The 27,269-nt window shown below is 46.4% G+C and overlaps 1 protein-coding gene across 3 annotated transcripts in view; it reads left to right on the plus strand.

Annotated features, from left to right (window-relative positions):
- Gnb1l (G protein subunit beta 1 like) overlaps nucleotides 1-27,269 on the plus strand; it is a 65,741-nt gene that overhangs the window by 20,959 nt on the left and 17,513 nt on the right. For 2 of the 3 annotated variants that reach the window (XM_029470214.2, XM_021185153.3), the window contains exons 3-5: nucleotides 20,551-20,691; nucleotides 21,086-21,211; nucleotides 24,239-24,401. In XM_029470214.2, the coding sequence (XP_029326074.1) occupies nucleotides 20,567-20,691; nucleotides 21,086-21,211; nucleotides 24,239-24,401 (414 nt within the window). In that variant the 5' untranslated portion in view covers nucleotides 20,551-20,566. Of the gene's footprint in view, nucleotides 1-20,550; nucleotides 20,692-21,085; nucleotides 21,212-24,238; nucleotides 24,402-27,269 lie in introns of those variants that run through there. The other variant, XM_029470217.2, reaches the window with a different exon arrangement.

A 27,269-nucleotide genomic window follows, 5' to 3' on the forward strand; every position in this document is an offset into this window, starting at 1 on the left:
TCTCTCTCCAGTGTATGCAGCTCACCAGTGTAAGCCATGTAGCAGGCCACAAAACAATCTCAATGAATTTTTAGAAATCAAAATTATTTCTTTTCTAGTCACAAAACTAGAAACCAACAAGAGGAGCTGTGGAAATTATAGAAGTAAGTGAAAATTAGACAGTATGGGTTCATGAAGAAATTAAAAGGGGAATATAGAAAATTTCTTGAGATATATGAAAATAGAAATAGGGGGTCTGGAGAGATGGCTCAATGGTTAAGAGCACTGACTGCTCTCCCAGAGGTCCTGAGTTCAATTCCCAGTAACCACATGGTGGCTCACAACTATTTGTAATGGAATCTGATGCCCTCTTCTGGTGTGTCTGAAGACAGCTACAGTGTATTCATATAAAATAAGTAAATAAATAAATATTTAAAAAAAGAAGAAGAAGAAAAAGAAAATATACTGCCAGGTAGTGATGGCTCACACCTTTAATCCCAGCACTTGAGAGGCAGAGACAGGCAGATATCTGTGAGTTCTCTGTGAGTTCGGGGTCTACAGAATGAGTTCCAGGACAGCCAGGGCAACACAGAGAAATCCTGTCTCAGAAAAAAATAAAAAAACAAACAACAAAAAGAACAAAAAAAAAACCCAAAAAACAGTATTCAAAAAAATATGTGGGGCACAGCAAAAGGAGTTTTAAGATGTTTGCCACCACAAATACCTACATGCACAAGATGGAAAGGTTTCAAATAAGCATTTCATGACTGTGTGGCTTAGGAACTAGGAAAGTAGGAACTAATCAAGAGATGGTGGTTTAGCAGCTGACCCAAAAGCAGGCCCCAGAACCTGTTAGAAAACACAGTAACAAAACCAAGAACACAGTTGCAGTGGTGAGTTTGCAATGTCAGCATGCCTATGGTGAGATGGGAGATGGAGACAGGAAACCTGCTTAGGAAAGTGAAGGGCGGCTTTCTGGTATTCATCAAAGCAACAGAAACAAGAGAGACCTTGTCTCAATGGGATAGAAGATGCAGGCAAATGCTTCCCCTGCCCCCGACATGTGAGCTGCGGCACACATGTGCATATATGTGTGCACATGCACAATCAGTCAATCAATCAATCTAGCTATCTATCCTTAAAAGAAGTAATCAGCCTGCTTGGAAACAGAAGCAGGTGGATCTCTACATTCGAGGTCAGCCTGATCTACATAGGAAGTTCCAGCCAGCCAGCGATTCATAATAAGGCCCTGTTTCACAACAATACAGAGAGAACTAATGAGTCCCACATTAATGGGAGGGAAGAATAAAGGCCTGGTAGAGATAAATGAGCTGAGAAAAACACAATGCAAAACATCACTGAAACAGAGTATGGCTTTACAGTGAAGCATGATTAGCACTAAGAAAAAAGCCCAGAAAGATTCAATGAGAAAAAAAGAGACATTTTATTTTATTTTATTTTTTTATTTATTTTGTTTTTTTTTTTTTTCAAGACAGGGTTTCTCTGTATAGCCCTGGCTGTCCTGGAACTTACTTTGTAGACCAGGCTGGCCTCGAACTCAGAAATCCGCCTGCCTCTGCCTCCCAAGTGCTGGGATTAAAGGCATGTGCCACCACGCCCAGCAAAAAGAGACTTTTTAACTGATACCACAAAAGTAATGTGAATAACTATATGCTAATACACCAGAAAATGGGTAAACTTCAGATGCAGAGTACTTTACAAAAATGAAACATGAATAGAAAACCTAAACAAATGAGCAAGAACAGTCTCAAATCTTCCATAAAGTTACAGGAAGGGAATTCTTCCAAGTTCGCTGTGTGAGACCAGCATTCACAACAAACCACTGAATGAAGTACTAATGAATGTGTGTGTGAAAATGTTAGCAAGTCAGCTGAAAGGTTTGTTTTTCTATTTTACTCTATTTTATTTATTTGTATATATGTGTATGTACAAGTGTCCACAAAGGTCATAAGGTGAACACTGGATCTTTGGGTGCTAGAGTTACAGGCCTTTGTGAGCCACTCTAGTGAAGGTACTGGGATGCGAGCTCGTCTTCAGATGGAACACTAAGCAGTCTACCACTGAGCCATCATTCCAGCCCCTACCTTCTTCTTTGAGTTGGGTTTCTCACGACCCTGCAGCTCGCTGAGTAAGTCAGGATGGTTGGCCAGTGAGTCCTAGGATCTGCATGTCTGTTTCCTCAGCACTGGGACTGCGAGTGTACCCCCGTGCCTGGTGTGTATTTTACATGGGCCCTTGAGCTCAGACTCAGGTCCGCAGGCTTGTGCAACAGCACCACCAAATGAGCTGTATCTGAAGGCTCTAGTCAGCTAAGTCTTTTTATTTTTTATTTTTTGGGTTTTCCGAGACAGGGTTTCTCTGTGTAGCTCTGGCTGTCCTGGAACTCACTCTGTAGACCAGGCTGGCCTCAAACTCAGAAATCTGCCTGCCTCTGCCTCCCAAGTACTGGGATTAAAGGCATGTGCCACCACTGCCCGGCACCAGCTGAGTCTTAGTGGAAGTTCAAAAAGTGCACTGGAGAAGTGGCAGTCTCTTCAAGAAATGGGTTGGGAGAATTGGACATCCCTATACAGAGACTAAAAAGAAGTACTGTGTCTCCTATCACGTATTAGTCAGTTTTGCTTTAACATAGTAAATACCCAAGAAAATTAATATATAAAAGGAAAGATGTGTCCTTCTTACCGGTTGGAACATCTTTTGGATATATGCCCAGGAGAGGTATTGCGAGATCCTCCGGTAGTACTATGTCCAATTTTCTGAGGGACCGCCAGACTGATTTCCAGAGTGGTTGTACAAGCTTGCAATCCCACCAACAATGGAGGAGTGTTCCTCTTTCTCCACATCCTCGCCAGCATCTGCTGTCACCTGAATTTTTGATCTTAGCCATTCTGACTGGTGTGAGGTGGAATCTCAGGGTTGTTTTGATTTGCATTTCCCTGATGATTAAGGATGCTGAACATTTTTTCAGGTGCTTCTCAGCCATTCGGTATTCCTCAGGTGAGAATTCTTTGTTTAGCTGTAAGCCCCATTTTTTAATGGAGTTATTTGATTTTCTGGAGTCCACCTTCTTGAGTTCTTTATATATATTGGATATTAGTCCCCTATCTAGGACACATGCTCCACTATGTTCATAGCAGCTTTATTTATAATAGCCAGAAGCTGGAAAGAACCCAGATGCCCCTCAACAGAGGAATGGATACAGAAAATGTGGTACATTTACATAATGGAGTACTACTCAGCTATTAAAAAGAATGAATTTATGAAATTCCTAGGCAAATGGATGGACCTGGAGGGCATCATTCTGAGTGAGGTAACCCAATCACAAAAGAACTCACATGATATGTACACACTGATAAGTGGATATTAGCCCAGAAACTTAGAATACCTAAGATATAAGATACAATTTGCAAAACACATGAAACTCAAGAACAACGACCAAAGTGTGGACACTTTGCCCCTTCTTAGAATTGGGAACAAAACACCCATGGAAGGAGTTACAGAGACAAAGTATGGAGCTGAGACGAAAGGATGGGCCATCTAGAGACTGCCATATCCGGGGATTCATCCCATAATCAGCCTCTAAACGCTGATACCATTGCATACATTAGCAAGATTTTGCTGAAAGGACGCTGATATAGCTGTCTCTTGTGAGACTATGCCAGTGCCTGGCAAACACAGAAGTGGATGCTCACAGTCAGCTATTGGATGGATCACAGGGCCCCCAATGGAGGAGCTAGAGAAAGTACCCAAGGAGCTAAAGGGAACTGCAACCCTATAGGTGGAACAACAATATGAACTAACCAGTACCCTCCCCCACCCCCCAACGAGCTCACATCTCTAGCTGCATATGTATCAGAAGATGGCCTAGTCAGCCATCAGTGGAAAGAGAGGCCCATTGGTCGTGCAAACTTTATATGCCTCAGTACAGGGGAACGCCAGGGCCAAGAAGTGGGAGTGGGTGAGTAGGGGAGTTGGGGGGGGAGGGTATGGGGGACTTTGGGAATAGCACTGGAAATGTAAATGAAGAAAATACCTAATTAAAAAAAAAGATGTATTGGCTCACAAGTCTAGTTAGGCACCATTGCTTTGGGCTTCGGGAGTTGTCTGATGGCAGTGATGAAGGGTACCCAACAAAGCACACTGGCTACCTCATGGACAAGAAACAGAACAGAAATGAAGAGGCTGGGGTCTGACTGTCCTGCTTAAAGGGCATGCACCACCACAATGATCTAAGGGTCTTCCACTAAGTCTCACCTCCTAAAGAGTCCTATACTATCCAGTAGCAGTGCCCTGAAGATCAAGCCCTTTAAGGCATGTGAACACCGTAAATTTTTTGGTTTTTTGTTTATGTTTGTTTGTTTGTTGGTTGGTTGGTTGGTTTTTTTTTCGAGACAGGGTTTCTCTGTGTAGCCCTGGCTGTCCTGGAACTCACTCTGTAGACCAGGCTGGCCTCAAACTCAGAAATCCGCCTGCCTCTGCCTCCCAAGTGCTGGGATTAAAGGCGTGCGCCACCACTGCCTGGCTTTTTGTTGGTTTTTAAAAAATTATTATTTCATGTGTATGGGTATTTTTTTGCCTGTGTGCTTGCCTATGCACCACATTTGTGCAGTACCCTAGAAGGTGTACACATCTAGGGCACTGGATGCCCTGAAACTGGAGTTACAGATGTTTGTGAGCCTCTGTGTGAATGCTGGGAACTGATTAGACATTAATTGCTCAGGAAGGGTGAAGAGGTGGTGTTCAGTGAATAACTTTGCAGCTGAGCATAGCACAGCAGGGTAGCTGGTTGACAATAGTCTATCTCAAAATAGCTAGTAGAAAGGACTTTGAATGTTGTCCAGTATGAAGAACTGATAACTGAGCTGACATCTGTGCTAATTACCCTAATTTGATCATGGCAGTGTGTGTGCATGGTTTGGAATGTCACACTCTACCCATAGATACACGCAGTTGCTGATTCCAAATCAAGGCGTATGTAAGCAAGTTGTGTGAATGTGCTCCTGCTTGAAATTTGTTAAGCTTTATTCTGGGAGTAAGGATGATGGCCATCTTGGCGATGGTCCACGTGCGCTTGGGCTGTTGGATGGAGCTGGGTATGTGGGCCTTGTCAGATAGATGGAGAAGCTGACTCAGCTTTCCCATGTGCTTGCAATAGAATTTTTAATATTTTTATTACATTTATTTTGTATATGTACATATGTTACAGTGTGTGTGTGTGGTATGGATGTTAGAGGGCAATTTTGATGTTTAGTTCATCCTATCATGTGAGTTCAGGGGATCAAATGGAGATGGTCTGTGTTGGTGGCAGCACCTTTACCAGATGCGCTGTGTCATTGGCTCCTAACTGGGCCTTTTTGGAGAAAAGTTTGGCAGGAATTAGAGGCCAACCCGAGAGAGATAACAAGATCCTGTATCAAGAAGGAAAAAAATTAACATGCTAAGAATGTTTATGTTTATTATAATAGTTGATAAGACAATGTTTATTATAATAATACATAATTGGCCTTATTTAAATATTTTTTCATTTTTTTCTCCCTCAGGTTTTGTTTCTCTCTTCCTTTCCTACCTCCTGCTTGTTTGTTTATTATTTTTATAATGTGCATGGGTGTTTTGCTTCATTGTATGTCTGTGCACCGTGTGGTGCCGTCAGATGGTTGTGAGCTGCCATGTTGGGGGCTGGGAATCAAACCTGGGTCTCTACAAGAGCAGCAAGTACTCGTCACTAGAGCCATCTCTCTAATACCATCTTTATTTTTTTATTTGGTAGTCTCGGGTATTCTGATTTTTACTTGTTTGTTTGTTTGTCTGTTTGTTTTTAAGTCTCTATGCATAGCTCTAGCTGTCCTGAAACTCACTGTGTAGACCAGGCTGGCCTCAAACTTGTAGAGAGCTACCATGCCTACCTAGGTATTCTAATTTTTTTGTTTGTTTGTTTTGATTATGTGTTTCTGTTAACATACACATATTTAATCTTTTTATTAGGATAGTAAGTATACATATTAACAGGCTTCATTATGTCCATAATGTGTTTTAAATAGATTTCCTCCCTCTTGTGCCCCTCCACCCACTGGTTGCTTTCCTCTTTCTTTCCACCTAACTCTCCTACTTTCATGTCTGTGTGTGTCTGCGTGTGTATGGCCATGGATGAAAGGCTATTTACGGGATCGGGGCACCTTACTAGTGGCTATCCTACTGACCAGAAGCTCTCTTCCCTCCTCCCGTGATTATAAATGGCTTCAACGAGAGGTAGAACCTCATGAGTTTCTTGTCTCCTTTGTGACAAGATGTTGAGGGGCCCAGTCTTGTGCAGGTCTTGTGCAGACACAACTGCTATGAGTTCCGGAGTGCCCTGGCTGTGGGCTGTGTCATGCCCAGAAGGTAGCACTCCACAGTGGCACTCCACCTTATCCTTGGCTCTTGCCCTGCTCTGCCCTCTTTGGTGAGTTCTTTGCACCTTGAGGGCCTGAGATGCCCTGTTTATGTCTGAACATTAAAGTCTCATCGCTTTGACCATTTCTAATGAGCCTCCACAGTTGCTGCTGACCCCTGCAAAAGGAACTTCTGGGACTAAAGCTCACAGCAGCACTGCTCTGTACCTATTCCAAAGGCGATGTGATAGGCATAGCATGTCCAGTTAGCAAAACAGTAGGCCTAGGGTTCCCGAGCATGGGCTTTTCATCCGATGGACAGACAGTACCGGACATGAGTTTCCTCCTGTGGAACATACCTCAGTTCTGTAGAGAGCAGTTGTTGACAGTGTGCTAGATAGAGCACATATTACCTAGCAGGGTTCACTATGAATAAGGCTGTGGACGTCAGTTCTCCCCTGGCAGCTTAGTAACGCTTTTCAGCACTGTGAGAGCTACTGTTGGGAGGAGCCCTCCATCTCAGTTCCAGTTTGATGTATGTCCTGGAACTAGGGCATGTGGTGTTTTCTGTAGTAGGGTCTGTCTAAGGGTTTCCATTAATGTGAAGAGATACCATTGTAACTTCAACTTTTTCAAATCCTACTTGGTTCTTAAATACTTTAACCTCCCTTGTAGCCCACCACCCACCAGAAGTAGTGGAAAAGAAAGGTTACAGGGAAGCGGATCTGTTTAGAAAGGTTCTTTGGAGCAACTGCTGTCTGTGTTGTGTGGAAATCAGCAGTTCACAGGTTAGCAGCAGCAGCTCTATCCATTTGCAAACACTTCATGAATATACCAGCAGTCCACTTCAGTAGTATCAGGATAGCAAACATGAATCAGCAGCAGTGGCCTGACCTAGCAGAAACAGCCAGGCCTCAGCCTCAGCTCAGTCAGCAGGAGGGACTAGGAGGGACCAGGAGGGACCAGGAGGGACGCCAGGAGACATTCTCAGCTATGCCTCTCTGAGCAAAGCGAAGGTCATCGAAGACGAGAGACCTACAAGGGTTCCCAGCTAACTCTGTAAGCAAGCCAAGCTCAGCCTCCATCACTGTCCATCGAGTCTTTTTTATATTCTTTCCAAACATCATGTGTCCTCCACATGCTTTGCCTCAGCACGTGCATCTGTCTCAGCTGACATCACTGCCAAACAGCCCAAGTCCTCAGAAGTGGAAAGAAACTGTCGCACGTCACCAGAAGTTGCTTGGTGCATTTCTCTGTGGAGTCCTGACAAATGCAGCTCAACTACGCAGTGTAAGGCAGACCATTACATGTGTGTTGTTAGCAAAGAATCCTTCATCATATGTCCTTTCACATGCTTGCTTTAGCAGAACATCCTTTCTCCTGTGTCTGTTTCTGAGAAATCTTCCTTCATGAGTCTGCCTTAGCCTTTTACCTGTGTCCACAAAAGTTCCTTCATGTGTTTTCCCCAGTAAAACACCATCCAACACAAATGATTTTCCAAAGAACCCTTAACTTTCCACTTCATATCATGACAGTGACAACTCTTATAAAGGAAAACATTTAATTGGAGCTGGCTTAAAGATTCAGGGGCTAGTCCATTATTGCCATGACAGCTTGTAGGCAGACATGGTGCTGGAGAAGGAGCTGAGAGCTCTACATCTTGATCTGCCAGAAGCAGGAGACTACATTCCACACTGGGAATAGCTTGAGCATATCCTCCAGAGTGGCACACTTTCTCCAACAAGGCCACACCTACTCCAACAAGGTCACACCTTCTAATAGTGCTACTCCCTATGGGCCAAGCATTTAAACATGAGTCTATGGGGACCATTCTTATTCAACCTCTACAGGGTCTTACCATCTGTCATAGTTTGAATCAGAATGACTGCCAAAACTAGACATGGTGGCACATGCCTTTAATCACAGGACTCAGGAGGCAGAGACAAGTGGATCTCTGTGAGTTCAAGTCCAGCCTGGTCTACATCGAGAGTTCTAGGACAACCAGAGCTACACATCCTACACATTTCAAGAATCCCTGTCTTGAAAAACAAAACAACAAACAAACAAAAAGAATGGCCATCAGAGGCTAGTGTAATTGAATGCCTAGTCACTAGGGAGTGGAAATCTTTGAGAGGATTAGAAGGATTAGGAGGCTTTGTTGGAGGAAGTGTGTCACTTCGGGGGTGGGGGGGAGGGGGGTTGGGGGGGGTGGAGGTTTCTAAAGCCCAGGCTAACCCCAGTCTCAGTCTTTGTCTATGGATCAGGACATGTAATTCTTTGCTACTTCTCCTGCACCATGTCTGCCTGTGTGCCACCATACTCCTTGCCATGATGATAATGGATTAAACCGATGAAACTGTAAGCAAGCTCCTAATTAAATGATTTCTTTTATAAAAGTTGCCTTGGTCATGGTGCCTCTTCACAGTTATAAAACAGTGGCTTAGACACCATATAGTTCTGGTAGGTAAGCAATCACAATGACAGCTGCCTGTATTGTTTTGAGGACCCAGAGGGCTTCACTGATCAACAACTTGTATGGAGATAGCTCACCCCTGGCATTTAATAACTTATGGCTTTTGGGAGCACCTTTATCTACCTATGCAGAGTACTTCTTTCATCTCCATTTACTTATTTGTTTTGTGTGGAAGTTGTAGCATGCTCATGCTCTCTGGTTCTCCACCAAGTGGATCTCAGGAACTGAACTTGGATGTTACTTGGCAGCAAGGGCCCAGGCTGGCCTTGGTCTACACAGAGATCCATCTGCCTCTGCCTCTGCCTCTGCCTCTGCCTCTGCCTCTGCCTCTGCCTCTGCCTCTGCCTCTGCCTCTGCCTCTCAAGTGTTGGGATTAAAGTCTTTTGACACCAGACCCATCCTGAGCCATCTCTATATTTAAAATTTTGCTTTGTTAGCTATTGAGTCTCCTTATGGCTTTTTCATATATCCTTAGTATAGATGACCCTCCCCTTCTACTCCCTCTCCTCCTCATCTTCCTGCCCCTGTTCCCTCTTAAACCTTACTTCCCCCAAATATATCCCTTCCACTTCCATAGCCACGTGAGTTTTACTCCCCTTCTCCCTTAAAGCGTTTCCCTCTCGGACTTCTGTCTAGTGTCCTGATCTCTACATATATTCACTCCCATAGAAATCCACATACATAAACATTAGAAGGTAGGGTCTCTAAAAGAGAGAAACGTGTGCTGTTTGTCTTTCTGAGGTAGTTACTTCACTTAATATAACATTTCCTAACTCCATTTTCCTGAAATTTTCTCATTTTTCTTTACAAATAAATTTCCTTGGAATATATACCACATATTTATTAGCCATTCATCAGCTGGTGAATGTCTAGACTGATTTCAGTTCCTATCTTTTGTTACTAGAGCAGCAATAAACATGGACCAGGAAGCATCTTTGTGATAGGATGCAGACCCCACGTTTTGGTTTGGTTTTTCTTCAGTTTTTCTATGACTCACACTCTCATGAAACTCATGCCAAGTTGTCATGGGACTGTAGGCTAAACCTTTACCAACTGAGTCCTGGGAACTTATGAAAAAGGCTTTAATCTGGTCCACACAGCGTTCAGTGAACTGAAACCCACATGGCAGGGAGGGCTCACTCACTGGAATGCTTGGACAACGCAATGCAGACTTTATGTGTTTTTGTTGTTTTGTTTGTGTGTAGTTACTTATGTATTTTGCTTAAGGTTTTTTTGTTTTTGTAAGAGAAAAAGAATATCCTTATCATTGGTAACCATTACTATGGGGTTGGTAATATTTGAATAGGTCAATGCTCTCTTGGTCTTTCATTTTTCTTTTGCTTTCTGCTTTTGGATTTGCAAATCTGGACTTAATAATATTTTTTTACATTTAAGTCAGGTTTCTTCTCTCAGTGAAGTGTTCACAGTATTCAGTAGGACTAGCTTAGTAGGGTTAAGGTGCCATTTGAGCACTAGATACTATCACAGTCCTCCCATGAGAGGGGAATACTGTATGCAACAACAGCCTCTCTCTGTGGGTAGACCCTCTATGAAAACAGTTAAACCCAGCACCAGGGAAGCAGGGGCAGGGGAATGTCTGAGCTCAAGGCTAGCCTGGTCTACAGAGTGAGTCCCAAGGCATCCAGAGCTACACAGAGAAACCCTGTCTCAAACAAACAGACAAACAAAAAGATGACCCTCAATTCTTGAACTACTTTGGGGAGTAAAGAGACCCTCAAAGTACTTGTGTGTATGAGTAGAACCTATATGTATGTACTGATGTTACTTACCACATGTGTGTGCATGGAACCTGTGTGTATACTAATATGTCTGCACTTTAGAGGCAGAGGCAGTTCCAGGACAGCCAGGGGTATGTAGAAAGACCCTGGCCCTGTCATAAAAAGGAAGAAAGGAAGGAAGGAGAGAGGGAGGGAGGGAGGAAGGGAGGAAGGAAGGAAGGAAGGTAGGTAGTAAGTCTCAGGTAACTGGTTGAGGAATGTAGATGGGAATTGTAACTAGGAAGAGCTGTAGGAAAGGTGTAAGTGTTCTGGGGACTGAGAATAAAGAGGTAAACGTACTGATTGTTAGGTAACACAGAGCTGCCCCGTGTCAGGAAGCCGAGCCATACAGACCCTGCAGACCAGTCCCATCTGTGGTTTTTGAGAGACACAAAGAGAAGGGGACGAGAAAGCTGAGGAAAAAAAAAAAAAAAGACAAATAGGGCAAGCACAGCAGGGCCATGTTGCCTGTGAACTTGACATCAGACATTGTATAAACAAGAAATAGGTGTGGGGGTAGAGATACAGGGTATGGAAATCACTTTGTGATTGCTGGATTCTGCACTCTCTCTCCATTCCTTCCTCAGCTTCCAGACCTCCCCCCTTTACTGACAGCTGCTCTCTGATGGGAGGGCAGGCAGGTGCTCCCCTCTCTGTCCTCCTTTGTATGGTTGGGTTAATAATGGTGTTAGTGTGAATGTTATATTGCAGCAGAGTCTCAGATCCTGGTCACACTGCTGCATGCTCCTTCAGGACTTTAGCACCTGTGCAGCTTTTTCCTCTTTAGACTTGGAGTCTGGGCACTACATGGATCTGGAACGAAGCTACTTCCCACAGTCTTGCAGTACTCAGGCTTGTTGGGTTTCAGATAGAGTGAACCTTGGTCTAAGTTTCTCACTTGGGCTGCCAGGCTGCCTTTGAAAGGGCATATCTCTCTTGCTGATGCAGTTGCTAGGACTGAGCACCCAGTGAGGCGGTGAGAGGGTCTTTTTGGTGCCTCCTGGTAATGCTGCTCCTGGCCTGGGTGTGGCATTTGCTCTAGCATCTTTGACTCTTCTGGTAGCTGTTTCCAATCTTTTCACACTGTTCTCTAGAAATTCTGGTGGACTGTGCCTGAGTGTTACCTGATGTTTTTAGATTTATTAAACTCATCTATTTTCTAAGTTGTTTTTTTTTTTTTGAGCCAATCTTTTTTCTTACTTCAAATAAAGCCTTATAACTACAGAGTTCCTGCACAGTGTGCAGATGAATGCTAGAGGAAGATCTGGGCATCCCGTTCTAGCCTGCTCCATCTTATTCCCTTGAGCTAAGCTGTCAGCCAGTCATTTACTGTGTCTGCTCCCCACAGCACTGGGGTTTAGGTGTGCAATGGCTGCTCAGCTTTTTACGTGGGTGCTGGAAATCTGAACTCAGGTCTTCATACTTCTGTTGTAGGAGCTCCTACCCAGGGCACCATCTTCTCAGCCTGCCAGTGTTGTGCTTTGTGTTTTTCCTTAAGATTATAGATTTTTAAATTTTAGTGTTACCTGTATGGGTATTTTGCCTGAATGTATATGTGTACCATGCATGCAGTGCCCACAGGAGCCTGAAGAGGTCATCAGATCCCCTTGAATTAGAGTTAGAGCTGCTAGTGAGCCACTGTATAGGTGCTGGGAACTGAACCCTGGAGCCTCTGGAAAAGCATCCAGTTCTCTAAATTGTTGAACCCAGCTCCAGCCCCAACGTTGCTTTGTTTGTTTGAGACAGGGTCTCTCTCTACACAGGCTTGGTTGTCCTGGAGTTCACTATGTAGATGAGTCTAGCCTTGAACTCATGCACTCAGTCCTCTGTCTCCTGAGCGCTGGAATTAAAGGTGTATGCTGTCACACCTGGCTAATGTTTTAAAGGTTTAAAGGTTTTTTAAAGATTATTAACGAGGAGGGATGATGCAGACGTTAAGAGCATTGGCGCTCTTCCAGAGGACTTTGGTTTGGTTTCCAGCACTCACATGGCAGCTCACAACCATATGTAACTCCAGTTCGAGGGAATCTGACACCTTCTTCTGACCTCAGTGAACACCAGGCACATGTGTGGTACACAGACATATATATGCAGGAAAAACGTTCATACATATAAAATAATAAGGCCATTCATGCTCATTGACAGGGCAAGGAGAAAATTTTAAAACCATCCATCCAAGTACTTGTCATTTCTTCTCAACTGTCCTACAGAAAGCTAGAGAAAAGAAAAAAATTTAATTTTTCCTATCGTTATTTCTGATCAGGTAAGTATCAAATTAGTGTATTATATTTGGATTGTATTTGCATAGTTTTAAAAATTATTGAGTTGCTGATTTGAGTCTTGTTTAATTTGTTTAATAAAATTTAGCTTGGGATTGGGAGAGAATTTCCAACAATTTTTAAAATAACCTAAACATACTTCTGCCCTTTTGTTATATATTTGTAATATATAATATGTAATATATATTTTGTTATATATTTGTAAAGCCGTGTCCTCAGAATTGACAGTGATAAAAATCAAGTTATCTAGGCTAGCGAGATGGCTCAGCTGGTAAGAGCACTGACTGCTCTTCCAAAGGTTCTGAGTTCAAATCCCAGCAACCACATGGTGGCTCACAATCACCCGTAATTAGATCTGACACCCTCTTCTGGTGTGTCTGAAATCAGCTACAGTGTACTTATCTATAATAATAAATAAATCTTTGGGCCAGAGCAAGCAGGGACTGAGCGATCAGAGTTGACTGGCGTGTGAGGGGCCAACCAGAGCTAGCAGAGATCCTAAAAATTCAGTTCCCAACAACCACATGAAGGCTCACAACCATCTGTAGAGCTACAGTGTACTCACATACATAAATAAATCTTTAAAAAATAATAATAATTAAAATAAATCAAGTTATCCTTTACCCCTAAAAACATAGAAGATTCTGTGATATCAATGTTCAAGCAAGACTTAGTTTTTATATAAAAAAATAAATAAGCACGTTCATCTTATTTTTTTTTTAAAGATTTATTTATTTATTACATGTAAGTACACTGTAGCTGTCTTCAGACACACCAGAAGAGGGAGTCAGATCTTGTTACGGATGGTTGTGAGCCACCATGTGGTTGCTGGGATTTGAACTAAGGACCTTTGGAAGAGCAGTCGGGTGCTCTTACCTACTGAGCCATCTCACCAGCCCCCACGTTCATCTTATTAGCATTAAATCTTGCTTTTATCTTTAATAAATGTTTTAGAATAAATTTATGCCGTACAACCAGTAAATCCATTATGTGTATTTATAGACCCATGGCTGTGAAAAGCTCATGAGCAGAAGTGCAAGAAGGCCTGGTGTCACAGAGATGCTTGCTCTCTGTTTCCGTACTACAGGAAAGCACTTGAGAAAGGCTAACCTAGAACAAAAGAGTTCTTAGCACAGTCTGGGGGAGTGGGCAGCCACAGTGGTGGCCTCTGGGGAAGAGCTGGGGGAGGTGACATCATGACTTCTGTGTGTGCAAGAGGGAAGGAGCCATCATCAGACAGGGATCCAGATTGCTGCTCAGGTACCCGATTCTCACCACGGAGTGTGCCCATGAGACCTGGAGATTAGTCCTCCCTCTGCAGTGAGCGAGAATTGTTATAAATACAATAGGTACCACACATAAAGGGTTCCACATTGCTTGGGACTTGGGAGAGAAGCCACTTCAGGTCAGCTGTCCCCAGCTCCCATTGCTGTGCTTCTGCTGTTTTTCAGAACTTAATCATGCTGCATATGTCAGTGGCTTGAGTTTACTATGTCCTCTTTGAGCGCTTGTCTTTCCCCAACTTTCCTTCATTGTGTATTTAAGTAATTGTTTTCTTCCCCTCTGATCTCTTCTCACTCATTTCTCGGGCTTTATGCTCTGAATGCCTCTGCTTTCCCAGTGGTTTATTTCAGCATTTTTTTCTTTCTGATTTTATATTGAGTTTCTATCAATATGTCTTAATGTTTCCTGGTTTGTTACCAAGTTAAAAAAACAAAACAAAAAAACACAGAGAGATGCCTTAGTGGATAAGATCAATTGTTCTTGCAGAAGATCCAGGTTCAGTTTTGAATACCTACTTGGTGTCTCACAACCATTCACAACTCAAGTTCCAGGAATTTAATGTCCTGTCCTGACCTCTGCAGGTACCAGACATGTGTTTGGTACATAGACATACATGCAGGCAAAGCATCCATAAACAACAACAAAAAATTATTTTTTGTTTTTTGAGACGGGGTTTCTCTGTGTGGCCCTGGCTGTCCTGGAACTCACTCTGTAGACCAGGCTGGCCTTGAACTCAGAGGTCTGCTTGCCTCTGCCTCTTAAGTGCTGGGATTAAAGGCGTGTGCCACCACCACCAGGCTTAATTTTTTTTAATCTAAAATAAATATACTACACACTCACACACACACAAATAACACAGTATGATCTGTTGTTCATACCCAGATTTTCTTAAATATCTTCCAAATCAGATGTCCCTGGGTATCTATCATGGCTCTCCCCTTGGTTTTTGTTTATGTAATTCATGTGTATATGAATGGTATGGGGGGGGGTTGATGCACGCATGTGGGGGTTGGAAAATAACTTTGTGGAGTTCTCTCTTTCTTCCATGTGGGTGGTGGGTGCTGAGGCCTGAGGCTCAACTCAGGTTGCCAGGCTTGAATTCGAAGTACTTTATCCACTGAGCAGCCCCTGGTGATCCTAGTTGTCCTTTCCTTTCCTTTTTTCTCCTCCAACTCCTTTTCTTTCTTGGGAGAAGGCATCTCTGTAGCCCTATCTATCTATGTAGCATGGAACTCTGTATAGGCTAGGCTGACCTTACACTCACAGAGATCCTCATGCTTCTGCCTCCTACATGATGGGATCAAAGGCATGCGCCATCATGCCTTGCCTAGCCCTCTCTGTTGATTGACCCAGTATCTAATTCAGTATCCAGTATCTGAGGTTTACATGTTGTGTTGGGTTTTAATCTCCCTCTCTCTCTCCATCTCTCCCTCACCGACACCCCCCCACCCCCGTGTGTGTGTGTGTGTGTGTGTGTGTGTGTGTGTGTGTGTGTGTAGGAGAGGGCTGAGACAGGGTTTCTCTGTGTAGCCTTCACTGTCCTAGAACTCACTATGTAGACCAAGCTGCCCCTAACTCAGAGATCCTCCTGCCTCTGCCTCCCAAGAGATTCCCAACTGGTTTTGATATCTCTTCAGTCCACTTTAAGATAGAAGAGTTGGGCTGGTGAGATGGCTCAGTGGGTAAGAGCACTGCTCTTCCGAAGGTCTGGAGTTCAAATCCCAGCAACCACATGGTGGCTCACAACCATCTGGCTCACAACCATCCGTAACAAGATCTGACTCCCTCTTCTGGAGTGTCTGAAGACAGCTACAGTGTACTTACATATAATAAATAAATAAGTAAATCTTAAAAAAAAAAAAAAGATAGAAGAGTTGCTGCCTTTTGTTTCTGTAGTTTCTCTTGACCTTGGCCATTTTCACAAGCCTAAGCTACACTGACTTGTACTGTGTCCTATGTCTGATGTGTCTGTTTCCTCATGGCCAGGTTCATGTTTGAACATTGTCAGCATGGGTTCATGCAATGGTGCCACGGTATCTTGTCGCATATCATCAGGAGATAAGCTATACCTGTTGTTTAGCATTGGCGTTGCCAGCTTCTATCATTTAGAGAAGGTGATGACAGCTAGATGTCTCTATTGTAAAGGCACACTTACCTTTTGTGACTAGTAACCTTAAAAGAGTACCATAGAAACCTATTTCCTATCAACCTTTTACCAGATTGGATCTTTTTCAGATATGATTTGGGATATATCCCTTCTATCCTAGTTTGTTTTCTATTGCTGTGATAAAACTCCGTGACCAAAAGCAACTAGGGAGGCAAGGGCTTATTTGGCTTACTTGCCCTGATCACAGAAAGTCATTGAAGGAATTCAGGGCAGGAATGCAAGCAGAGGCAGGACCTCGAGAGACCATGGAGGAACACTGTTTACTAGCTTATAATTCCATGGCTTGCTCAGCTTGCTTTTTTATGCAACCCAGGACCACCTGCGCAGGTGTGGTGCCACTACCAATGGGCTGGGCCTTCCTACATCAATCACTAATCAAGAAAATGCCCTCCATGTACTTGCCTGCAGGCCAATTTGATGTAGGCATCTTCTCCATTGAGGCTCCCTCTTCCTGGATGATACTAATTTGTGTAAAGGTGACATAAAGCTAGCAGTGCAGTAGAGGAACCTCCCCTTGAGGCCAATCCTGAGGTCTCTAGACAACGGCTGCTGTGGCTTGCCCAGGGGCGCCGTTATTATCTCCTGTGTGGGGGCCAAGGCCTTCGGCACTTTCAGGGCTCTTTGCAGCATTTATAGGAAGGATCATCCATTTTCCAAATCACTGGGTTTTCTCTTCTGTAAGTTTCTTAAATAAACTGTCTCTCTCAGACATCATGAAGAACCAAAATGTACTCTGGATTTTTTTTTATGATGGTTTGCCTTCCCACTTGTAAAGGAAGAGATTGGGTTCGAGCCACACAGCACTGTGGCTGCACAGGGTAGAGCACAGGGGCTGCAGCCTCTACCAAGGGCAGCCAGTGGCCAGGGGCCAGGAGTGATAGGATAATACAATTATTCTCATTTAGATTAATAAAGAATAATTAGATGTCATAAATCAAGTAATCATAGGATATTGTCATAGGAAAAATATGTAGGTTGAATTAATTAGTTTTCAAATAAAGCGTTTATTTTAATTGCCTGAAATGATGGAGCCCTTAATTGTTGATGCATCATTTTGGCCTGAGCTTTTCAGCTGTTGTAACAGCGTGACGTGACGGGTTTGTTCCCTGCATTTCTCGGGAGACAATAGAGGAGACCTTGATTTCATCACCTCACAATGAGCCTTCTGCTATAAGGTTCTGGAAACTCCCACCATGCCGCAGGCAGGTGGCAAGTGTGGGCTGAGCTTCAGCTGGCACTGCCCAGGGTCATGGTGTGAGAACTCTTATACACATATGTGCATGAATGTGCATGTGAACACAAGTGTACACATGTGCTTTGGTGTGTACCTGAGGGTCTGTATGTCCCTGCATGTGGAATGCACATGAAGGGGGTGTATCTGTGTGGGTGGGTGTTTATGTTTGCATGTATAAGTGTGAGCATCTAGGTGTCCATGTATATACACATGGCTACAGTATGTGTGGTATCTGGATTGCACCATGTACCTACAAAGAGTCATGTCAGAGTTCATGGCCTGGACCCATGTGGCAGGATGCCCCTAGACTGGCTTTGGAGCTTTCCTGCTGGGTGAGAGATCAAGTTCTTGAGAGTGGTGAAGCTAGGGCCTGTAGACCTGTATCTGGCAAGAACACAGCTGAGCTTTGGAGGACCACCAGCTGCCCTCTGACCCTGTCCTTTGGATCACCTGTTTGAGGCAGTTCTTCCAGCATCTGTGATCTGGGGCATATGTCCGTGAACAACAGTGTGAGGTCCTATCTCTCCTCTAGCAGAAGGCACCTTCACATTTTTTAAGAGTCAGCTACCTTTTAGCAATTTATGCTTTTTATTTAGCTAAAGCTCCTTCCCTGCCCACCTACCTCCCCAAAAAACTCAAAATAGGGGATTTTGCAGTTTGTATATGCATTCCTGTGACCTTGTTTTTTTCAAAAGTCCCTGGGGGAGGCAGGGTCCAAGAGTAGAGTTAACCCAGGAAGGGCTTGACCTGGTGGGACCTGCATCAGGTCAGTAGGACTAGATACATGTCTCATCTCATGCCACTGGCATGGGTACAGACCTCACTGGCCTGGCACAGCCCTGATCATACCCCCATCCTTCTGGTCTACCCTCCATAGGGCCTGGTGGCCTCCTGGGAGCCTGATTCTGGCTGTTGTGTGCCTTCTCCCACTGTGGTGTGGCTCATAGCCCATACCGTCATTTCTCCTAACAAAGAAGAAAAGGTGAGGGCATAGGATTTGTGGAGGTATGGCACTGGTGGAAGCATGCTGGAAGATATACCTGATGGGATTGCCTTGGGAGGCTGCCCATTACAGAAGGTTTCGTCTCTCTGGCTTCTACACAGTTGGGTGTGGCCTCAGCCTGTAGTCTCTCTTCCCACATTCCATGCAGACTTAAAGCCCAGTCTCCACTCTAGAAGAATCCTGCGTGGTAGCTCCTTTGCTCTGTTCTTTTCCTTACCATGTTCTTTTGATGGCTGAACTGCCACCCAAGTTGGGCAGCGCTGCCTCTCCCTGCTGTGTGGGCTGCATATAAGTAGAGTAGGGTTTGCCCTTGCCCCTTGGGAAAGCTCAGGAAACAAGCTGCTACAGGCCCCCTGCTGTCTCCCTCTGACCTTTTCCTGTACCGTCATCCAGCTTGTGATTGTGGGACTGCGGAAGTGTGAGAAGGGTGGTCTGCAGAGGTTGAATGTGTGGTCTAGGACACTGGAAAGTTCTCTTTTGCAAGGTAGACCCTATCAGGTCTTAAATACAAGTCCTGTGATTTGAGGAGGGGTCTGTCTGTTGGGGCAGCAGCTCTATGGGTGTGGCCAAATGACTTGGTCCTGCCCCTTCCATGTACCCTTCCAGGCTGTTCTGCCCCTTGGTGGCACATGTCTTGAGAACATTTCAGGCCCATTCCAAGGAATCATCCCAAAATCCTGCCTCAGTTTCTCAAAACGTAGAAGTGTGCTATGCAGAGTGGTTATAATGAGAAGATGCGGCAGTCCAGGCCGTGATCCAGTAGGGCCGTTTGTAGCATTCTCAGGACTCCATGCCACTCTCTTTTGTAAGCACATGTCTGCTGAGCCACTGAGTGCAGGGCAGAGACAGCGCAGTCCAGACTCCTCACACTAGCCATGAGGCAGGAGTGGGATTCGTCATCCAGGCACATCATTCCTGTACAGAGGGGAGGGCTTCTGAGGGAGGCACAAGTAAAGCCTGCTTGCTTGGGAAAGGACTCTGCCCAGTCCATATCAGATGAGTGCTGTGAGTGTGCAGGGTCACCGTGGGAGGAGACAGTCTGGGTACCTGACAGTCACAGGGACAAGGACTCCTGAGAGAAAGAGATTGGGCCTAACTCTGACAAATGTGACATAGAGTTCATAGCAAGGAGCAGGTAGGGGAAGTGCATGGGAAGTAGGAAGGAAGAGACAGCAGCTGCGAGGATTCAGGCTGAAGGTGGGCCAGGGTAAGCAAACGTCACGTGCGGTGGACAGTTAACGCTGAGGGGCCCCATGGTTCAGAAAGCATGCAGATGATAGATATGAGGGTGATATTAAACTGACTTAGAGTTTGTTTGTTTTTTGTTTTGTTTTGTTTGTTTTTTTGAGACAGGGTTTCTCTGTGTTGCCCTGGCTGTCCTGGAACTCACTCTGTAGACCTGACTTAGAATTTTTGCTAAATGTAGTCACATGGGCCTACAAGAATGCTTAGGAGCCCGAATCAAGTTTGGGCAAACAAAGGCTCCTTTTCTGTTGTGGTGCTGGGAGTAGAACCCAGGGCCTTGAGCTTGCTAGGCAAATACTCTACCAGAGAGGCAGCAAGGGCTATACACAGTACCCAGGCCGTGCGTGCCAAGAGGGACAGGCTTGGACTTTGGTGATAACAGAGCTGATGGATAAGACAGGGCTCCAGGGTGGGGAGAAGGTACCCATCGGGAATAGTGACGGGCTGGCAGTTGGGGTAAGCTGGGCTGCACTGTGGCAGCTCTGTGGCCCATGCCAAGGCCTGGCTCTTCTTTAGCCACAGAGCCTGTCCACACCATGGGGAGCAGAATCCTTTTCCAAAAGGGGCGAGCCAACAGCTTTTTAAACGTGCCTCTCTGGCTGCCTTCTCTAGATAAGCAGAGACCTCCAGCTGCCTTCTCTAGGTAAGCAGAGACCTCCAGCTGCCTTCTATAGGTGTGTAGAGCTCCCTGACTCTCACATGTCTTCCCTTGTACCCAGGACTGCATTTACCCACATGGCAGCCCTGTTCCCACCACCGCCTGGTCCCAGCTTTGTCCTCCGAGGCACACAGTCGGCTGTGAACACGCTCCATTTCTGCCCACCATCCCAAGCTGCAGAGAACCCACTCCTCTTCTCAGGGTGAGTGACGGCTGTCCTGCCCCAAGCCCAGGGTGAGGTCCATCCTGGGGCTGCATGGAGCACGTTGCTGTCTCAGGTGCTGGTAGGGAGCACTGTGCAGGGAGTGTGTCTCACTTTCAGAATCTGACCAATACACTGCGCATTCTGAACTCCTTGCAGGGGCAGAGAGTCATGTCTCCTTGTCCCACAACACTGAGTTCTGACAAAGTTCCCCATCCCCTGGCCCTTCTGGCCACCTTTGCTGCAAGGGAGGCTTGCCTGATCTTTGGTTCAGCGTCAGCCATCTGTTCCAGCTGAAGTATCTTCATCCACTGGCTGTGTGTGATGTTGGCCTGAAGTGAGTTCAAGACTGCTCCAGGCCCTGACCTGTCTATGCCTGACTCCTTTCCAACAGGTCTCAGAATGGCCTAGTACATATCTGGAGCCTACAAACAAGAAGAATAGTTGCCACTCTAAATGGCCATGGGGGCCAGGGTGTAATCTGGCTGAAGACACTGCCACAGGGACACCAGCTCCTCAGGTGGGTTACAGCATCACAAGGAAGGTCCCAGGGGATTTATGCCAGGAACTCTTTAACAGAGCAGGGTGGCAGAAAGAGTGGGGTGGGGGTGGGGCGTGGATCTGGCCAGATTGGCTGCAGCTTGTGGACAGTGTGGGGCCAGCTCCAGCCTTTGGGAAGCAGATGACTCTGACTTCTGTCAGGTGGAATTACCCTCTTCCCTGGGACCCTTTAGTGCTCTGAGACAGGTCTGGGAGGTGCCATGAGAGGTAGCTGCTACCAGCCCAGCAGGCAGCTAAGGGAAAGGCTCTGGGCTATGGCTTAGAAGTGGGCAGAGGTAACAACAGGGACAGGGACGGATAAAGCAGGGCCAAGCCAGCAGGCTTGAAAGGCATGAAGGTATGCCTTACATAAGCCCCTTATCTCCCAGCCAGGGTCCCGGGCTTTGGGTGTGGAATGCCCAGGTGCATTTGCATGGCACTGGAGACCACAGCCCACCAAAGCTGCCTGGCCTCAGCTGTGTTTGGGTCCAGGTTTCTTCAAGAGGCCCTGGAAGGGGCTTGGGCTTTCATATCCAGCAAGGCTGGAGGACCCCCAGCACTGGTCACACCTGGGCCACAAGAGCTGCGCCAGCTAGTATTTCTTTACCTTTGTCATTGTGAAACCGCATATTTACAGGCCAGTTCAGGAGTATGCAGACCCTTGCAGCACCTGAGTAACCACTGTCCAGGCAAGGACAGCACTGTAGCTGTGACCTCCCACTGTGGAGTCAGTGGCAGCCAGGACTGCTATACTGTCTTGATGTGTTGTCTTAAAAAAAAAGAGAATGATTTTATGAGTTTTTCTAAACTTTAAGTTAGGAGAAAAAAAACCTAGAAGACTACCTGGTATTTAATTATACCTGTGGTCTCAGTGCTCTGGAGCCGGACAGGAGGGTTACTGTGACTCTGGGGTACCACTAGTTTCCATTCTATTGACGGATTGCACTTTTCTTATTATATTTCAGATAGTATTCTTCTATTCCAGATAATTTTTGCAACAGGGTGGTGTATATCACCCCTCTCTTAGGGGTGTCTTCATGGAGTTGCATTGGCCAGGCCTTCCCCCTGTGGTCAGGCTCCTGGGTCGTAGAGAAGCCTATGCTAAGACATGGATGGGCATCCTTATCTGTTTCCCGAGCTCACTGTTGCTTCATTTACATCCACAGTTTCTCTGGATTGTGCTGCTGATATGGGATGCAGGCAAAGTCTGCCTTCTGTTCTCCCCCTGTAGATTTAACCCTGTTGGCATCAGCATCCAAGGCCACAGACAGGAAGAAAATGCTAGCAGCTGCGTGTGGGCTCTGGGATCAGTTTCCTGGTCCACATTTCTCATGCTCTCAGTACTTCTCAAGTTCTCTGTAGGGTAGAATACCCCTAGTTTCAGGACAAGACCACACGGTCCTGGGTTCAGGGAGGAAGCCCAGTGTGGTGACTGCCAACCTTGTGGTGCTGAGGTACATGAGTCGCCGGGGCTCCTTGGCAGGAGAGACTGGTTTTGGTCACACAGGTGGGTAGTGCCTGCTGGGCCCACTGTCACCATCCTAGAGGTTGAAGTTCCCTAATCTAAAAATCTGAAAGCTTGTTTCTTGTTGGGTTTGTTCGCTCGTTTTTTGAGACAGGGTCTCACTATGTAGCTCTGGCCAACCTCAGTTCCTTATGTTATAGACCAACCTGGATCTGAACTCACAGAGATGAGCCTATCTCTGCCTCCTGAGTGCTAGACCTAAAGGCATGTTCCACTGCTCCCTGTATAAAGATCTGAGAGCAACATCTCTTCAGAAACCTGGCTGTTGTGTTTAGAAAACCAATGAACCCGGTTGTCCATGGGTGAACCTACATTGCCCATGCTGTCATTCACCTATGTTCAACTGTATGTTCTATCTGCATGTGTCTGGCCACATGCATGTTGATGCTGACCTCTGAGCTCTGACCTGGCCCACAGTGCTATATGCTCATCAGCTCTTTGATAAGGAACCTTATATCTACTACTGGCTCCCATATTTGCTCTGCCAGAGAGGGCAGAACTGATACCTGCAAAGAGCCAGGCCTGCTCAGGGCCACAGCTTCTACAGTTATGTGTGTCTTTACCCATGCTGTCTGTGTGCCTTGGGTCCACTTCTGTTTGAGCTTCCTGGCCCAGTGCACTGCCATCCACACAATCACAGTGCCGTCCCTCATAGGCTCCTGGCTCTCACTCAGCTGGCTAGGGCTGTTTTCATTGTGCACAGTGACAGTCAGACTGTCTGTGGGTTTGGCACAGCACTGTCGTGTGTCCATTTCCCCAAGGCCACATCAAACAGCCTGCCATCCCACAAAGCCCAGAGCTACCCACTGTGGTCAGTTGTCTCCTGGTTCTCTAGCCCTTCCTTTTCTAGAATGCCACAGGAGTGTAGTTACATGTTGCAGAACCTTCAGATCTGGCTTCTTTCACTTAACAAATCACAGCTCAGCGTCCTTCCAGCTGTTGCATGTGTCAGCAGTCGGCGCCGTCCCTTGCTGAGTGGCACTCTGGCACAGCGTGCTTGGTCGTTCTTTTGTTGCAGAGCAGCTGGGTCGTTTCCAGCTCGGGTGATGAAGCATAGAGTTGCTGTCAACATGCTTACATAGCATTAGAGTGAATGCAGCTCTCAGATACACTTTGGAAGAGGCCTGAGTGAGACTTCTGAGTCCTTAAAGACAGTTGACAGAAAGGAAAGGGGTGCAGGTTATGCTTTAGTGGCACCAGAACGGCACGAGACTGGCCATAGGTGCATGCCTCAGTGTCCACATCCTTAGTCGACTGAATGTCCTGGCCTCAGGGCCCTGGGTACCAACCCAGATGTGAACACTGAGGGGAAAGCCCTCCTCACTGAGGCCTTCAGCAGGGATGGTGTGAGGCGTACCTAGCCGTCTTTAGGGAACATGGCTACCTTCAGCATTGAGGGGCTAAGGACCAGATCAGATGCTGGTCCAAGTCAGCACATGTATGTTTACAGTGTCTCATGGACTACTCCCTTTGCCTTGTCAGCCAGGGTCGAGACTTGCGGCTGTGCCTGTGGGACCTGGCAGAGGGCAGGAACACCATCATGGACTCAGTTCAGCTGGACAGTGTGGGCTTCTGCAGGGGCTCCATCCTGGTCAGGGGACAGCAGTGCTGGATGCTTGCTGTGCCAGGGAAGGGCAGCGATGAGGTAAGGACCAGCCAGCCCTTGGAGCCCCTTCCATACACTAATTGCACTGGCTTTGTCTTAACTGGACACACTTGTCCTCCTCCAGTAAGGAGGGCCTAGTACTGCCACAGGACCCTGCCAGCTGCAGGTCTGTGGCATACCTGCTTCACTGCAGCTGCAGCAGCCTCGGGCTGCTCGTCTGTGATGTCATACCCTTTCAGGGCAATGGTGAGAATCAGAAAGGGTTCAGGCAAAGCTTGAGACTTAACATAACACTATTCCAGGAGGAGGGCCACTTAGGGCTGTGTCCAGGCCTGAGTGTATGTGTGCACACATAGACAAGCATACATATCTATTCACACATTCATGTACATACACACACACACACACACACACACACACACACACACACACACACAGGACTCTCCAGAAACTGGGGCCTTGGTGCACTGCCAACCTGTTGGAGGAGGCACCAGAGATATCAATATAGTGACACATGAAAGGAAACTGAAACAACAGGGGAGTTCGCAATGGGGGACAGAGCTATGATACAGTAAAAAATTCAGATTCTGGGAGCAGAATTAAGATGGGGATGGCCACAAACTTGGGGAATGGAGGTCTGAATTCAAAAGCCAGAAAGGGAGCGAGTCTGGAGGTACTGAGGAACTCCTGGACATCCAGGCCGCCTGTGAAACAAACTCTGGTAAAAAGGAAAGGAACAGGAAAAAAGATCTCCGAAAACCACAGCCTAGCAGCAATGAGGACAGAGTAATATGGAGTCCAGGAGATGGAGTCAGGCTGCAGCCCCAGGAGCCTCTGCTTTCTGTGAGAATAAACTAACACTGTCTCGGGGCTTCTTTCTATAGAATCAGCCATCACCCTGTTGGCAGAGTACGGGCACAAGGCGTGGGCAGTGATGAGCAGCCCAAAGGGCGGGACTATGCTCTGATCCAAACACTAAGGGTGAGGATGCTTCCCTCCACACATGTACAGTCTAGGGTAGGTAGTGCAGCAGCGTAGGTAGTACAGATGCAGAAGTCAAAGATACACAATCTGCACAGCCCACAAGCCATGACAGGAAGTCATGAGAAGCCCAGAAAGACCCCATTGTGGTAGCAGGGAGAGGCTGAACAGCAAGGGGCCTTAGGTAGGAGCTGTTCAGATTTGTTCTCAGGATAAGAAGAGGGACAGCAAACCCAGGACTGCCTAGGAGTCTGATCTGGGGTGTGTATTAAGAGTATAGAGAGCATAGCAACCATCCTATATCAGAAGGGCAGGATCCCAAGGTCAGACCCAGGTCAGATACCTTGCCTTGCCTGGTTCCCCAGGCCTCCTGGAGCCTCCCTGAGCATGGAGCCTCCTACAGACCCTGGAGCTTTCCACTTGGCACCCAACTCCAACTGTTTTTTTCCAGAAGGAAAAATGCTAGGTTTGAGCAAGTGTGGCCACCCAGACAGCCGTGAGGGGTGGGAGCATGCTCCCAGGCATTGTCTGGGCCTAAGCCATCTATGCTCTTCCCAGAGCCCAGTTTAGGCAGATTCCAGGATGACTGGAAAACAACCATTTGCCCAGGATGTGCTGGCTGCTTCTGAAAATGCAGTGTCCGGCTGTTGAGATGGCTCACTGGGTAAAGGTTCCTGCTGCCTAGGCTGACAACCTATGTTCAACTTCCAAGACCCCACACAGTGAAGAGAGAAAGCTGATTTACAAAAGTTTCGCGCGCACGCGTGCGCACACACACACACACACTCACTAATAAATAAATGTAATAAAAATTGTTTTGAAAATACAGTGCCACCTGCGTTGGAGATGAGGGCCGGGAAGCTGTGTGACCTCCAAAGAGGAAGACTGTACTGGTCCATGGCCTGAGGGTGGCTAAGCCCTCTGAACCCTTAGAGTGGCATCTCGTGTGTCTGTGGCTTGGGATGACCTAGTACCACCTGCCTTGCTGTAGAGGAGGAAGCAATTCCCCTACCCCTCACATTAATAAAACTTAACAGGTTTTTGGCAAACTGGCAAGAAAAGTGTATGTAGCTCCTAATTAGTGATTTAAATGCAATCATGAACAAATAAATGCCTGTTACTATCTCATTATTTATGAACTAGATCTGCTTGGAGACAAAATGACTTTTCTTGGGCAGGAGCCAAGTCTAACCCAGTACACCGACCTGATCTGCCAGCACCATTAGGTGCTGCCTACTCAGTGCTGCTGGCTGTGGAGGACCATGGGCCTGAGGGGGCAGGGTGGATAGGAGCTGCTCCCTTCCTCTCTGCCTTCCAGCCTGGGAGCAGCTGTAATGTAAGCTTGCAGACCCACTGCCACACTGGCCATCTCCACTGCCCTGCAGCAGCTCAGCCCTCCTACCCTGTTAGCCTCTGCCTTGGCTTCTTCCAAACATACCACCATCCCTTACCACCTCCCACCAGTGGCCAAGGGTTCTTCAGACTCCAGTCTGTCTCCCAAAGGCAGAGGCTATAAGACTCACCTACAGCAGATAGCACAGAGAGCTATGAACCATTTCTAGCATTCAGTTTGGGTATTAGAAGTCCAGTCACTGTGACCTAGTGAGATTACCCTGCCAGACAGCACCCTGGCTACCCATCTATCGGAAGTGGACATATCAGCAGGACTCCAACTGAAGGTGCAGGCTGTATGCCCGGCATTCTGCACTGCCTGGAAGCTGCCCTGGACTCAGCCCCATAGGACTCAGGCAGCTGATATAGAATCATCTCTGTAGCTGTGGCAGATAAGGTTCTATGTGGCATAGGTTGGAAAGGGCAACACAGTTCTTACATGCCCAGATTCTGGCTCCTCAGACATAGGTCTCAGTCTGGTCATACCAGGTATGTGCTGTCCAGTTGATGCCCCTCACACTTTGGAGCTCTGAT

This window comes from Mus caroli, unplaced genomic scaffold, assembly GCF_978045245.1.
Source record: "Mus caroli unplaced genomic scaffold, Mus_caroli_1 scaffold_17, whole genome shotgun sequence".
NCBI classification, from domain to species: Eukaryota; Metazoa; Chordata; class Mammalia; order Rodentia; family Muridae; genus Mus; species Mus caroli.